This window comes from Mastigoproctus giganteus, chromosome 13 (genome assembly GCF_048544385.1).
Source record: "Mastigoproctus giganteus isolate SK-2022 chromosome 13, ASM4854438v1, whole genome shotgun sequence".
In the NCBI taxonomy this organism is placed as follows: domain Eukaryota; kingdom Metazoa; phylum Arthropoda; class Arachnida; order Uropygi; family Thelyphonidae; genus Mastigoproctus; species Mastigoproctus giganteus.
Window position 1 is genome coordinate 34838061 of NC_143587.1, and position 17187 is coordinate 34855247.

The 17187-nt window shown below is 36.3% G+C and overlaps 1 protein-coding gene across 1 annotated transcript in view; it reads left to right on the forward strand.

Moving 5' to 3' along the window:
- LOC150075950 (Krueppel-like factor 6) overlaps positions 1 to 17187 on the forward strand; it is a 139728-nt gene that overhangs the window by 112145 nt on the left and 10396 nt on the right. Inside the window, exon 2 of the mRNA XM_090387122.1 lies at positions 6550 to 7297. Coding sequence (XP_090243248.1) covers positions 6550 to 7297 — 748 coding nt within the window. The remainder of the gene's footprint in view (positions 1 to 6549; positions 7298 to 17187) is intronic.

A 17187-nucleotide genomic window follows, 5' to 3' on the forward strand; every position in this document is an offset into this window, starting at 1 on the left:
ACTGTAAAATAAAATCGTCAAATCGTGGTGTAAATGAACAGCAGTGGATTGTCTATTATCTCTACATCCTATTTGAGGAGTTGTTAGAAACTCTCTGTGCTGCTATTGATTAAATTTCTTTCTTTCTTCCAATCCTCCCCCCGGTTCGATCCTTCATTCTCTGCACCTCCATTACCTTTACGCATATACCCCCATTAGAAACAAAATCATTTTGGTATAAGACTCGGCAAACATTTTACGGTGCTCTGGAGGATCGTATAAACCTTTAACGACCAGAAATGACACCATTCGGCTCGCATATCCCCCAAAGTGTGCCCCCTGGAGGCCCCCAAAACGAACTACTTCGTAAAATCGTCCTTCTACTTGCAAACCATTTTCCGAAACAAACATCACTAACAGTCCTTAAGGAGTTAAAGGAAAGTGGGGGGTAGAGTAACACAAAGGGGGATGACGGTTACTTAGGTGTACAACAAAATCCAAGACGCAGTAATCCCTTTTACGCCAGAGAATCGGTGTCGGGGTTCACATGAAGTGCCGACAGCCAATGGGAAATCACCGCGTCCGCCGTTTGATGACGTGAGATGTGATCTCTTGGCGAGGGACTTAATGACCGCTCCCCTCACATCATTTCCTCGTCGGCCCGTTTCCTTCTGCTGATTACCAAAATTTAAAGTAATCGACTGATGACCTCCTCGCCAGTAGATTTATATGCAAGAAAATTTTCATACACATCTGCTGTATAACGACTCTTTTACGGCTTCGTATCTTTTGCACATTCTTTCTTCCGAGATTCGGCATCATTCGATGCGCGTCTGTGTGTATGGATACGATAAAATTGACCGATAAACTCCGTGGTATTCTAATAACCATTTGGAATTCGAACCACGAGCTAATGGTACATCTTTAGGCTGTTATAAGTGAATGGATCCAACGAATTCACATTGGTCAAAAGGAATCATTTAATATAACAGCTTTTGCAGTTTAAGTCGCTTTTAGGAAATTCTTGTTTGCTTATGTCGTGTGCGCGCGCGTATTGGAAAACTGAAGATGATCAGAGAGACCGAAACGTACAAAAAAAAAAAAAAAAAAAAAAAAGAAAAAAAAAAAAAAAGCGTTATCGGTTCAGAATGTTCTGCAGCTAAACTTTGTTCTTCATCTCTCTTTCTTTACGTTTTTCCCTTTATTTTTTAAAGATTAATGAATATTTTCAATTTTATTTTCTGTGTCAGTTCGTCCGTTCACATGTTAACACTACTCCAAGTGGCTGGATTTTCATAAAACTTATCTGGCTATTTTAAAAAGATTTGTCGAGCTTCTCAACTTTCATTAAAAATCGGACCAATAGAAATTCGGCAGTTATTCTTTATTTCTTTCTTTCCCCCCCCCCCCCCTTTTTCTTTTAACTTTTAAAGATTAATGAATATTTTTAATTTTATTTTCTGTGTTCATTCGTTCGTCCACATGTTAAAATTCGACTCCAAGTGGATGGATTTTTATAAAACTTTGGCTCTTTTAAAAGGATCTCTCGAGCTTTTTCAACTTTCATTAAAAATCGGACCAATAGAAATCCTACAAATATTATTATTCCTCCCCCACCCCACCCCACCCCACCCATACATATCACGTAGGTTTGGGGAATATTGGAGAAATGAAAACGAAAAGTTCTTCGTTTAAGTCTGTATACAAATTCGTTACTTTTTGAAGATTTCGTTTTATTGTTATCAGTTAACTAAATATATAAATAATGAATTATACTATTTGTTTATTATATTAATCACAGCAAAGTACATGTTGTATTTCAGATTTTATTGAAATCCAGGAGGAAGTAAGTAAAAATTACAAATTTTAGTGAATATTATGTTTATGTATGTGCACTGCAGTGAAAACAATTCTGTATATGATGTTTAATCATCAAGCTTCTGTCACAATGTAGCGGCTTCGCCATTCGTTTGAATTCCCCACCTCATCGAGTCCCCATCGATGAGGTGAGGAATTTTTATGGGCTTCTTTTCACAACGTGGTTGAGTTAGTCGGTCTCAGGCGAGGGTAGCATGGTTTTTCATCCCGGAAACTCGGGTTTTTCGTCCAGCAAACAGAAAGAAAACCAGCTTCACAACGTACATTTGGGGATCAAACCTGACTCGCGAGCTTTGTGGTTATAGGGCCTGAATCGCTTCCTAAACATCAACAGTTCCTCTCAAATAATTTTTTCCAGAATTTTCAGAAATACAGACTAGATTACGATCAAGTCTGTGGCACTTTTCAATTTTATTGAGGAAGGGGTACTTTCTAATAACCTGTCCAGTGAGTGTATATATAATGGTATTCATATAGATACTGACCTGAGATGTCATTTTTCTGCCTACATCAGGACTTAATGTTCTTCAATGTCATTAATTTCCGTACCACTTCATCCTGTATTTCGTTATGACATGGATGCTTCATCCTGAAAATTGCTCTTATCACCTCGTTATTGGATGGGACGTGTGTCCCAGGCAGATGTTGCTTCCTGGGCTCATGGAAATCCAATAGCGTCAGGTCTAGACTTTTGTTGTGAATGTTCCAGATGCTCTCATCCATACGAGTGAAGCTAGTTACCTGTTTTGACAGCTGTATGACTTATGGCCTTGTCATTGAGGATGAGTGGCTCCTCCTGGAGAGATATGTATGCTTTGATTGCACACGATCTCACGTAGGTGATCAAGTGTATGGCACTACTACTGAGTATTCATTTTCTCTGCATCACCAAACTAGTAAAATTGTCTGTTAGTTTGAATACAGAGAAGGGGGACCATCACTGATTCCTTGATTCAGTGCCTCCTTATCATTGACTTCTTTTGGTCAGGAATTATGCAACGGATCCACTTTCCTTTGCCACTTTCGTCCAGATAAACGAAAGGTTTCAAATCTAATTAAATACTGTAAGGATAGTCGATATCCGGTTGCTTTTTTTGATGAAATGCTATGCCACTATGAATTGGGTCGTGATCTTTCTACGCACTTTGCATCTTGCAGTAGTTGCAAATGGCTTATTAATAAATCCACACTTGATTTTTAAAACTACATGAACAAAAATCTTGCTTTTTATCCAAGTAGCAACGACCTTTCTAAAAGTACTGACCATAGCTTCTGCCCGTCCTGGTTCTCCACTTCTTTTGCATTCTTGATGGTTCAGTTGCAACTTTATCTGAAGGTTGTCTACTAGCATGTCATCGTTTTTAAACTCCTCTTGGTAAATCTTTTAGCATACCGAACACTCCACCCAGTAGAAAGAGGTTAGAATAATCTTGACAGCAAGTCCACAGGAGAGATAAAATTTCTCTGCTTATTCTTAAAACCTGTTCTCCATAATTAACTCGTATTTTGTGTCGTCACTTCACACTCTTATTCCCCTAGTGTTTTAACTTCTTTATGATGATTTGCCCATATCCAGATAATCCTTGCCATCTCATCCTATTGCCCATACCTCAGCTTCTCGTGAAGTAATGGAAAAAAACTCATTAACTGTCAACTCATATTGTCTCGAACCTTTCGTTTGATTAATGATAGCCAGTATTGATCCCCTTAATTTGGACCATAGATCTCTAGAGAAAAGAAGATTCTCTATTTGAAATGTCTAATTTTCTCTTTCATTCCTGGCTTTAGTTTTCTTCCGAGTTGTTCGGTTTTTTAGGAGCATCGGCGACTAAGGCCATGTTTCTCCGTGTATATTGTCCATAAATTGCGCGTGTTTTGAGGTCGATTTTCTGTTTGCTGGATGAAAAACCCGAGTTTCCGGGAGAAAAACCATGCTACCCTCGCTTGAGACCGACTAACTCAACCGCATTGTGAAAAAGATCCAGAAAAATTCTTCCCGAAGGTCTTTTCCACCCAGCATGGGGAGGAGACAATCATACCAACTGTGCTACCCACAAGGGCTTTTCTGCCGAGAGACTGATAATTCTATACAAATTTCAAATTTACCAGACTATGAAATGTTCCTCCCACATCTGAGGAGATATTACCAGAACTTCTGCAAAAATCCTCATTCCGATTCAGAGAATAATAAAAGACTAATTATTGATCACTCTCTTTACCAGATTCATAAAGAATCAAACACAGGCATCAGCCATTCACAGTTCAATTTTTTTTTTTTTTTTTTTTTTTTTGATTTGGTAGTTGTTGGCGCATCGGCTTCTGTGGCCATATTGCACCTCCCAAGGTTTTTGCAGTACTTTGATCCAAGCCCGAGGCGGGAATCGAACCCGCGACCTTTGGGTTGCCGGGCAGGTACTTTACCCACTCGGCTAGCCCGGTCGGCTCACAGTTCAACTCCATACTCATTGTCCAACTTTCTTAAAAAAATTGCAATCTACGAGTCTAATATCCACAACTTTCTAGACCCATTTGTTGCACTATATTTGGTGATACTTGCTGACTGTTTACCATTCAAACAACTTTGGAGTGAAAGCGGACCAGGTCTCGCCGCATAAATATAAAAAGATATCGATACTTTTAGAAGATGGTGTTTGTGCTTAGCAATACCTTTGTAAGAGCTTGTGGTCCAGTAACGTATCTATGAGATGTTGACCTTTTTTTGAAGCACGTATCTGTTGACCCGAATATTGCAGTTCAGTTACTGAAAGAACATGAATATTTATTAGTTGCCCGTGGTTATATTACAGTTAAATATGTACACATGTTTGCAATGGTTATGTCCTCCTCGCCTTATGTATTCTTCTCCTTGTCTGGCATACCAGCAGCGACCGTTGAATTTAGCCACGTGCAGTTTCTTGTAGAAAACCCTTGAGCTAACCCTTGAGGCTTGCTTTCTTTTTCTTTCTTTCTTTTTTTTTTTTTTTTTTTTGTGGTATGTATCCCCCCCTCCTTTCTCCTTCGATTGGAAGCACGCGCAGATAATGAAATCCTGTGCTGAATTCGTAATAGGAAGCTAGCATTGAGCCGGTAACTGCAACCACCAGTACCGCGTTTTAATTCTAGGTTCGCTGCTACATGGAACTGAGAAGAAAGGAACTACTTTTTTTTTTTTTGCGAGTTTTTTTTTCCCCTCTTCTTTCCTTCCTTATACTAAACTTTTGAATAGGGTTTAATTATTCAATGATCACACAAAACGCCAATGGAAGTAATTGGTAAGAGTTTAATTCCAAATGAACTTCAAGCCAATTGGATAATTGATCTCCAAAAAGAGAAATAAAAAGAAGTGGGGGGAAAGAAAGCGAAACAAATATTTGAAAAGGCGAGGGCTTCTTTCGTCATCTGGGGAGTGATTTACAATACATGTGCAGCGTGACTACGAATATATTAAAATAAACTTTTCATTTTTTTTTCAACAGATGGCGCCACAACAATAGCCTAATTTCTAATATCCAATATTGCACTTCTGAATGCCAATAATAAATTAAACGACGCATTAATCTCGAAAATTTCTTCTTCATTAAACAAAAAAGTGCCACCGACATTGGTGGCTCGTTTTGGAGAAGCAAGAAACGCTGAACTCAGTAATGTCTTTTCTATCCGGATATCGTCAGCTGAGCCAGACAAACCTCGATGCCAGTTCTTTAATTCGTTCATTATAATTTGTAACGTTTATTGATGGAACCGTGCACGAAGTAAACAGACGATTAAGTGGTAAATGAGGTATGATGCAATATTTTATTTCGTCATGTCATCTCCTTGGACGACCATATCGACTTGTAATTACAAATGAAGTTAGGAAAGATATTGAACAAGGTGGAAGTGGAATTACTACAGATCATTCGTTGGATTAACTAATAGAAGTAATCAATCCTCTGGGAGTCCTGATTTAATGGGACGTCCATCTTCCAAAATAAATACTCGATGCACTTTTATTAAGATACATCTTAGCAATTTTAACTCCTCTCGTTAATGGTATAAATAGAAGATAAAAGATTAAAGATAACTGTATGATTTTCATCCCGGAATTCATTACTATGTATTAAAGTTAATAAAATCTAATATATTAATTTATATAAAATTGTCTACTTCATTACACGTGTATTTTACTCAAAGGACATTGCAGTAAAGCTTGGGCTTTACTGCAATGTCCTTTGAGGAAAACGTGGGTCAAGTTACAAATCAGCTATTGGCGAGAAAAATATCAGAACCCTCCCTTTTCTTTCCCAGGCACGTACACGCGAATGTGAATTTAACGCTGATAAGAAGCGAACCTACTTGAGCTCTCTTTGGAAATCTTTTAGAAAGACGAAATCAGAAGTATAATTTTTCGTTTTTCTGTTCTTTTACCTTTTTCTCGATAATTTATCTCTTCACCAGAGGGCAATTCTTGGAGGTTAATAATCGTTTGCTATATTCAGTATGTTCTTTATACGTTATAAATAAAAGTGTTTTTTTTTTTTTTTTTTTTTTCCTAAGACGTTTTCAATATTTAAAGGAATTCTAGAATTTCTGGAAATAATTTGGTACACTATTCCTTAAATGCAATAGATGATAATTATACATTTTGTTTGTTTGTATCCTGATTGACACCGAATCGATGAATTCTAAATGTTTTATTTATTCTCTTTGCAGACCATCTTAGAAATGGAGCGGTATCTTAAAGAGGAGCCCAAGATTCGCACGTGTAAACGGCTACCAACGGACACCGAAAATGCATGGGATATGTTCTGCCTTCCAAAATCTGAGGACCAGTCTTCATCCGATTCTACGGATGATGGTGCCGATTGCGTCAAAGCAGAATTCTTGGGTCTCGAACCGGGAAGTGGCAATATAGCTGCAATAGACAGCGGGAACAGTAGTGGCGGGGAAGACAGACTGAGTGTATCAGACTTGGACATCAGTGATCGACATATTGACTCCCTCAGTCTAAGTTCCGTATCCAGTACCATGTCGTGGCCGGGTGGTTTTGGTGATAGCTCACTGAAAACAAAAGGTTCAACGGTGATCCCTAAGCGTAAGAAGGGATTATCGACTGTTTATGCAAACAGCTTAGACGTTCCAAAAACTTCCACGGGGGGTACGCTTACGCCACCCTCTTCTCCGGAAGACACTGTAACCCAAAGTGGTGTTCAAGTATCTGTAGTGAAGGAAGCATTGCAGCAGTGTGCCTCTCTGATGAACACAGCAACTAATACGCTGATAGGGGCCAGTTTAGGGGGAAAACCGAACCTTGTGGTTCCAACTTTAAATGCGCGTGCCAAGGGACGCTTTGAACCTACTCCTGATGGCAAACGAAGGATACACAAGTGCCAATTCAACGGGTGTAAGAAAGTGTACACTAAATCCTCTCACTTAAAGGCACACCAGAGGACGCATACAGGTAGGCTGAAGTTTCACGGTTGGTCACATCAAAAGTATAAACTAAGTAGCTTAACCAAATCTCATTTGTGTAATACTAGTCTCTGTAAGTAGAAGGTGGCTCAGAAGTAGTAAACACGTTTCAATTGTAATAACTGCCAATGCATAAACATAATGATATTCATTTAACAGTTGGTGTACTTTCGGTCCTGGAAGAAAACTTTGCCCTATCATCCCATAGCAGAAGCTTTTCCAGTTTCAATCAAGTTGACATGATTGGACGGCTCATTCATAATTAACTCCTTGATGTATGTGACTCATTGGTCACTCCTAATTATGACCAAACTATTGTCAATTAAACTGTAAGAAACAAACATTTTCAAAGCCTATGTTTTTAATAATTACAATTATGCAAAGGCTTAGAATGTTTTACTCGTAATGACTTCGTCGTTGCGACTACATTTCCACCAGCCCAAGGGAATACCACACATTTCACAAATATTAAAGGCTTTTAAGTCTCTTTATATGATTAACTGTTGTTCCTTTATGCAAACTAAGCCGCAATCGAAAAACGCACGCACAAACCAAGTTGTCAAAGCAATTACCGGCACAACAATCTTTAAAGAAAAAAGCTCGTTTTACAGTTTGAATAAAAGGTCGCTGTCAGTTTTCCATAGGAGAAACCAATGAGAGTTTTTGTAGACGGTGGGGGAGAAAGAGAGAGAATAGAAGATTAATTGAAGATAATATGTATGCAAGAAAAGGACCTTTTTGAACCGAAGGAATTTAAAACAAGATCATTTTCAATTATCCTTCAAGGCAATCAGTCTAAGTCTGTGCCCAAAATTTTGCATTTGTGTGAAAAGCCTCTACAGTTGGGTACGATCTTTCGGACGTATCAGGGCCTTACAAAAACATGAATTTGTGCTATATCAGGTGGCTGAAATGGTACAAATAGCAGTATCCCTTAGATTGAGAGCCTCTGTCCTACGAGATTTGTACCCGATTTTCTGATATATTTAGTTTATTATTTGAATATGTTTATTTACTTCTGGGCAAATCTCTACATATACGTAGAATTTCAACTTCAAGGTGAAATAAAACAATATTATAATCGTGTTAATCTATACGCTGTATATTCTTATTTCCAGAATGTAATGGCCAAAGTTATTTTCACCGAATTACGATGACACCATAATTATCAAATTGCAGATTGTATTGTGTGACAAGTTACGTGAATAGCCTTTAAATTCAACTTCAAGGTCATTATGTCTGTGATTTTGAGAAGGACCATTGGTTACATTGTGGTATTTCAGGTTATATGATTGTAAGATTAATTTTGACTCGTCCTGTTTATTCTACTCATACAGATGGTTATTTGAAGAAGGAAAAATGGCTTCCTTTCTTCCATTTTATTATTGTTTTAGTTCATCAATTTTATTTTAAAATTGATTGCAAGTGGAGCTTTCTAAACATAGAAATACTTAGCTTTTCGCTCCCTACTCTATTAACAAGAAACCCATGAACTTTTTAGCCAAATATTTAGCGAAAAGAAAAGGTTCCATGAGGGTTTATTATCATTGGTTGTATTTTGCTTTTCGAGCTAACGTGAAATCTTGAAATACAGAAACTGCTTCACCTTCAGTAAACAGAAAGCCAAAATAAAACTCAAACCGAAGAGGTACAGACAGATCCTTATAGACGTGCATTCCTACGTTTTCTTTTGCTATTGAGTTATGTACCTAAAGCATGAGCAATCTTCTCTTTTTGCGAGAAAAATAAATCCTCCAGTGATCCAACTCTTTTGTGGACTCGCTAAAACATTAAAAATTTAGTCTTTGCAAAAAGAAGACATTTGATTTAAAATTTATGAGTATTTCTATAAAAATAGTATGGTTTTTTTTAGTTTTTATTTTATCAACTTTGCACATAATATATAACTAACGTGACTATCCTTGAATACGAAGATAGTCATGTAAAAATTAATTTATCCTTTATGCCAATTTTTTAAATAGTTTTAATATATATCGATTTTTACTTTATTTACCGAATAATCTTTTACATAATTAACTGAATTGTATAACTAGTTTACTTTCTCTACATCAGAGGTCGCTGGAGACTTAGAATGTTACTGGTGACCTCTGCCGGAGAGACTCTGAAAATTTTAAAAATTATATATTTTTAAATTTAATTTCTGATCTCTTATCATTACAATTCAAATATAAATTATATATAAGTAGTTTTATATAAATTATTATAATTAATTAATTAACGTTTAATTGATTGTTTTGGCTTTTAGAACATTCTTGTTCTGTTCATAGTAAACATCAAGATATTTTACGAATCAGTTTAAAGCAAGAATGTCCTCTTTAGATTTACCATTGATTGACCTCCTCCCACCTGTTCATTAATGCAACACTAACGTTGATAAATAAATATTAAAAAAAACAAACAAAGCAAAGAAACACTGATATTCTTCTGTATACAAGAAGTGATTACTTCAAATTTCCTAATAAAATTTTATCTGTCATAATCGTAAACTTTTATTGTCCCATAAAAACCCTCAAGTGTGTCGAAATTATCGGGATTTTATGACGGGAAATTATTTTGCTTCAAACTATTGAACATTACAAAAAGGAAATTTTATCGACATCAAAAAAATTCCGAACACCACCATCCTTATGTCAACTATCGACTTTTCACATAAACAGTTGACAAGATAGATTCGAATGAGTAACCATCTTGAGATTTTGCACCTTTGAGTAAATCTTTGCAACGTGTGAAGTGCCTTTTAAGTTCTTGTAACCTTAGGACTCAGATAACAAAAACATACAGAATTAAACTATGGGGCCACACGTGTGTGAACCCTGCCCCACTTAAATACTACTGTGGTTGCTTTCACGGATGCTTCAAGGCTGTTCACTTGGATAGATAAACGATTTCCTGTCCAACGAAGTGGGGTGTTTTATGTGGAAAACGTTCAGGAATCTTAAAGATTGACTCTCTCTGTGAAATGTCTGCTCATAAAATCGTTTGATGTGAATGCATGAAATCGTTGCATTTAGGGAATCATCATAAGCGAAGTTAATGTAATTTCGTATAGTTTTTGCTGGAGAAAAATGGTTGCCGATATGCAAGTAGAACCTTCATGTGCCAAAACAATAAGGTTAACATTTCTCCTACTTTTGGCTATCTAATATATTCCAATCAAAGCATTCTTTTAATTTCACACAAATATTAGAGGAATCCTACAGATACCAGAATGCTTCCGGGTTTTGATAGCATTCCTTCGCTTGTTACTAAAACCTGGGCTCCAAAGTAAACCTGTTCTGTCCTTGTTCCACAGGTTTTTTTCCCTTCTGGGAGAAATATGCCCACATCCATTCGATTAATAAGGACGAACAAATCTTTTAATTCTTTCTAAAGCAACATAGAAATCCACTGCTAACCCTTACATTATCTCTAATACTTCCATTTGATTAATGATAGCCAGTATGTCGGTGTTGATCCACTGCATATTTCATGGTTTATGCCGTTCGTGGTTAGCACAAAAACTTTAGGAGAAATCTCTAGATGTTGCTGTAGACATTTCAGCTGGGTTTGATCGATGTTGACAACAAATATTTCAAAGAAAGCGCTAATTCCCTCCTTCCCCTAATTTTTTCTCCTATAGGCGTGACAACTTTCAATTGATTGGGAATTTTATCTATAGTTTTGCTAATAACAGGACACTACATGTCTCTTTCTTTTTGGCTAACCTTAGTTAAAAAGCTGATAATCCCAATGTTGTGCCTATGCTTATAATGGGATTTCTAGCAACTGTAGATATCCCCTCTGGGAAGAACTTTGAACAAGTCTTATCAAGAACAAAATCCAAGCTGATTATTATTTGAGGAATCTTCATTGTCGAGACCAGAGCGCTTTTCATCCACGTACCCTTTTGTTTTTGTTTTTCACGACCCTACTTTTAGTATTCATTCACTTGATGAGTTAAATCTTTGTTGTCCAAAGGACAAGTTCAAACTTACCGAACTAAATTATCTTTTGAATTCATTCCACTCCACTTCAATTTTTATTCTATAAAATAATCGCGGTCTTTCAGGATCAATCATTTTACAAATCAGAGAAAGCTGGGGACTACGAGTAAGATTCGTAGGTAAATCAAAAGATAGTTGAAGGACAGGAACAGATGGTAATTATAAATTATTGCTCTTTGGGTTAGACCACAGTTCTCTAGCGTGGTCCTTCCGGGTTTGTTTCGGGAGCACCGTTCTTTTTAACTTATATTAAAAGTATGGATGACACGCCGTCAAAATTTGCCGATGATATTAAGTTTGGAAAAATATTTAATGATACCTTAGGTCTTGTACTTGGGAAATAATAACCGAAGGGTAACATGTAGATCTGAGGTTGGGGAAGACAAAAAGGACATGAAGTTCTCCATGCAATGTAAGCAGGTCAAAAAAGTACATGGTGTTTTGTCATACAGAGAGAAGAAGTCATAGTTCAATAATGTAAAACAGTGGTGAGACCACACTTAGAACGTTGTGTTCGGGTCTGGGGACCGTATTTGGGGGAGAAAAAAAAAAAAGATATCGCTCTTCTTGAAAGGGTTCAAAGAAGAGTGGGTGATCAGATTGGTATGGAGCGAATGCTTCTAAGAGGAAAGACTCCAAAGATGTGATCTGCAAAGAGTGGCAGTATATTGAACTTTAGGAAATGCAATATACTGTACTGCCACTTCCTAATTTTATCTATTAGGCTTATGTGATAGAGCACAAAATTGGTGCCAGTTTATTCACTTCCATAAAAGGGACTGCTTGAAGTTCGATTTCATTTCTGTAAATTATTTTTGAATTATTATATATTGCATTAACATATGGTTTCTGTAACGTGTCTATTTGATTTGAATAAAAACGAACAATCAGACTCGGATATTTGTAGATTTTTAATAGCTTACTTAGTTCTGACTTCCATTAGCCAGAATCGATCCATTTGCCTTACGGATAAGTAATTTAGTTAATTATTATTACTGCTAATAATATAAGCGATTGTAAACACAGTTATTAGAGAGAGAGGATAAAACTTATTATCAGGTTTAATTACCACGATCTGAATTCGTCGTTTGTTGAGACAAACGAAAAATGTTTGTCTCTGAAAACAAAATGACCGTTCCCTGTTGCTAGATGGTGCTTCAGACCCAGACGGCTCCTTCAGTTATCTTTTCTCCTTGTACAGTAATTAGTGCCAAAAACATTACGCCCCCTAAGAACATTTGTAGAGCAAAATAAGGAAGTGAGCTTAAGATGCACGAGTAGATGACATTCCTTGTTTTCCTTAAAACTTTCGATTCACAGCCCTTCCTCAGTGTCACGTGACCCACCCACAAGCACTTCTTTATCTCCATAACAACCCATTGTTTACCTTACGTCTCCTTTCCTGCAGCTACGATAGCCTTTGAGTGGTGCAAGTATTTACTGACTTATTGGGGTGGGAAAGGAGAGGATAGACTGGAAGGGAAAATCTCCTTAAAGAGGAACCAGGCTTATTGGCGTGCTGCTGTGGAATGCGCACGGTCATCTCAGTGACCTCGGCAGCAGACGGCTTTGGGTTTCGATCGTAGCGCCCTCTCGTGCGTGATATGATTAATGGAATGAATCCACGATTATCTTTCCCCGCATCAGATAAGGAAAGCGAGATCGTGTTGCGATAATTTCTGCATATTTTTTTTTCTCTCTCTCTTAACCGTTTTCCAACGAGGAGAAAGATATTTTTAGCTTTAATGTCTTTATTAATTTGTCTTCGATTCAAATACGTGTAAAACGTGAAATTTGTATTAAAGAGGCATCCAGACTTGGAAAAATGCCAGTGTTTGTTTACTATACATAATTTTTCTTTTATTATTAATTAAATTGATGAATATTGAATTAAAATGAGGGCTTTTTTTATGTATATAATATGAATTGGCAAATGGGAAAAGTAACCCCGGAATACATGATTGATAACATTTTAAGAGTTGAAGAAATTATAAAACTATTTTGCGTGTGGCGGATATTGCGTGCAACTCGTTTAATATTTAAAACGAGTCCAATTTTCACGAGAAGTCAAAAGAAATATAGAAAAGACACACGCAAAAATTTTTATTGTACTGATTCATCTTATTTTGGAGTAACGGAAACTTGGTGCCTTAAGAATTGGAAAAGCTACGCGATTTGTCATTTCGGAATTATACTTATTTTGGACATTCATATTTTTGTTAAATTTCAGCACTCCTGGAACTAACTCCTTGTCTTAAAATTCATTTTTAGACTTAACCCTTCTTCACAAACATGCATTAACGCAATAAGACAGCCACTAATGGGTGGAGGGGGAAGGGGAGAGAGTCAGTAAAGGAGACTTGCAGTTCTTGATGGAACTGAGTCCAGGAAGTGAATAATGACTAAGACAAATGATCGATCATCCGAACAGAGCAAGTGCATTATCTTCAGATATTAGGGGGGTTATCGTTTACCCGTGCTAGTACAGTTTTCCAGTACGGAAAATTGTAGCTTTGCGTGTTATAAGAAAGAGTTTAGAAGTTTAATCTTCTCCTTCTGTATCATTTGTGGGTCGTTGTTCAAGGTGGTGATCATGATGACGGAAGAAATGTAGTTTAAGTGATGAATAGAATGAGCATCTAAGATTCGCAGTTTATGGATGGTATATTTATAAAAAAATTACAAAGTAACGGTAATGAATTGTCCCATCACAATTTGGATACTATAAAATCATCAAAAGACTTCCATTGCCTAGCAGGAAATTTCGATAATTGAAATTATACTTTGCCCTTTTTTTTTTCTCCACCCAGTACGTGCTAAATCGCTAGCCATTCTGTTTCGATATGGATGTAAAATTTCCATTAAGTATGAACAGAAGTAGTTCTTTCTCACAGACCCTTCCCCCGCGCTGCTTTGATGAAAGAATGGAGATCAACATACCAACCTGTCTGAACTTACAAAGAGTTGGATCCAATGTGCCCAGGCTTTAAAATCCTTTTCGTTCTTATGTAGATGTTTTGCGCTTGTGTACACAGCTCCCTTTTGAATTAAATCACCACTATGTCTTTAAACATCGTCCTTCACCCCATATGTGGAATTACCCCTCCCCCCCTCTTCTTTTTGAAAGAAAAGTGAAACCAGCTGAGAAAGTCAAACACACAGGTGCTTTATTACAGTCCTAAGGCCGTGCTTGCTCAACCACATTACCAGAAAAAGGTTTGGGGGGAAGGGGAATTGTTTCTCAAACATGTGACAGCATAAAATGCAGGTGGTCCCTTAAATTCACCTGAGACCTATTGAAGCTAAATGCATACGTAGTTGCTATTCTGATATCAGAAGTATTGCATTTCCATTTTGTTTTCTCGAATCAAGATAAAAAAGTTTCTAATAATCTCAAATGATTTATAATAATAGTAATAAAGTGGGAATGTTCATAACATAATTGTAGTTTTTTCGGTATTAAAATTTGTCCAGTGGAAACCATTATTTATATTTATTATTTTATATGTATTTTCGAAGTAATTTGTTTAAAAATCTTTTAAAAAATGTATTCCGGCAAATAAAAAAAAATTCTAATTAATTCTCTTTTAATAAGTTCTGCTCCTTGATTTTTGCAATTATTTTAAAATATTAACCAATATAATTAAGCGAACCATGTTTTACTTAATCTAAATTATGCCTATTTCGAAAATTATAAAAAGCTAGACTTTCTCGCCCCCCCTTCTTATCTTTGTATTTAAACTACATAAGTGTTTGGATAATCGAAGATCTCCTTTACCACAAGTTGCCTTGATATTGCGCTACTTTAATACATATGGAATTATTAAAAGGTTGTGTTCTGTTTTCGTATATTTTTTCTTTCATAATTTTCGAAGGTTTTGATTAATTTTAATAAATAAAGCTACAAAATACACTTTTATATTTTACCACATCGCGTAACCCTAGTAATCCAGTTAGCCTTGCTCCTATTTACCTATTAAAGTGTCTATTGTACTTAATAAAATAATCTTTCTTTCCTATTTTTTATATTCTTTTTTCATACTAAAAACGACATTTGTTTTTTGCTTTAACGAACCTTTAAAAATTCTATTGAGCAAAAAAAGAGAGGAGAGAAAAAAGCAGTATTTTTTTCAAACCATTCATCGTAGCTTTGTGTCAGTAAAGGAGAAAAGAACTTGTTAATCCCGGTTATTAAGTTAAAAACTAAATAGGATTATGTTAATCTTTTTATTCTGTATCTCTAAAAAAATAGATTAAAAAAGAAAGCATTCTCATAGCCGACATCTTTGTAATGATTTTCCATTCAGCATTAAACAAAAAAGGAAAGAAAGTAGCTAGTTCATAGAAGTATTCTTTCCTGAAAATAGCTCTCTTCTCTCTCTCTCTCTCTCTCTCTCTCTCTCTCCCCACCCTAAGTTTGCATGTCATCCTGTTCAACACATCTCGTTTATTCTAACAGAGTGCACGTAAAAATAAGCATTTCTATATTAAGCTCAAAGTTTCAAATTACTCATTTCTTCGATTTCCTAATACGGTCAAAATGTATTGATTTATTTTAAAAGGGCCAAAATGTAAAATAAAATAAACACTGCTTTGGGGAAGCTGCAATATTCATACTGGACCGGTTGCAGCATTGTGCAGAGACTGAATTCATCTGCAGTGCACCAGTGGCATCAGACTGAGTGACTCTCGGGGGGCTGGCTTAACTTTTTCGCTTAGTTTTTCTCTTTTCAAAAGAGAACGCTTTCCTATCACAGCACGTGGTAATTGTGTTGAATGGCGTATATCTCTGGACGCATGCGTGTTTAATAACGCAGAACGTTGGCGCCAAAGATGTTGGCTCGGGCCGACATTACATAAATTTAAAGAGCTGTCTCCAGACTAAAGTTTTCAAAAAGATTGGCTAACAGACATGAATTTTTACAAAAGATGCCTTTTGATCGAATATGGAAATGGCTTTTCTTTTCCTTGTCCACAACAATATCGGATGTCTAGACTGGTTTCCCCAATGGGGGAAATTAATCGGACGAAAATTTCAGCGTCGAAATATTTGAGTATGCAAAGAATGTACAGTAGGAGACAAATTAAACTGGAATCGAAATAAGTAGGAATAGTAATTGTCGTTACACTATCCGCCGAAGGGTCAATAACTTATCGAGAGGTCATAATTACCCCCTCCCCTCCCATCCCCCATACTTTATCAGCTGGGTCGTCAACTCTTAAGATAATTCCGAAAATTCAAACCATTTCCAAGAGATAAGCCCTCTTCTGTTTTTATATTTTCGAGAAATATAAAAGCTGAAGTAAAAACATAAAATAAAAACTGATAACGTATCATCTTCAGTATATTACAAACAAAATAAAGAAAAAAGTATGATTACATCCGCTCTTAACCAATCCTATATTATCCACTTGTATATTCTGATAATATTCCTTACATTTATTATATAATATGGGACCCATTTTTTGTGATGCGTCATATCAGTCTTCCTCTTGCTGATAAGGACCCTAGTCTTTGCCAGAATTTTTTCTTGGGGGGTGAGAATACAAAACAGAATCCAGCACCCACTTAAGAAAAGAAAAAAGGACAGATAGTGATAGAAGAAAGCAGTTGCCTCAAAATAGACTTAAACCAAAGAATCAGAGGAAAGCTTTCCAATGTTTTAAAAGTTTTTCTTTAAAGATACTCCAAAGAGTATTTAAGGTCACGTGTAAATTTATATATTCAAAATTGAAGCAGTGGTCTTTAAGTTCATTAATTTTTGTGGCACACTTAGATCAAAAAGGTTATTTGATCGTATTGGTAATCAGTGTCCAGTCCATACAACTATGTCGATTATTTCTCAATCGACTGAGCGAATGCGAAATCTAAAAT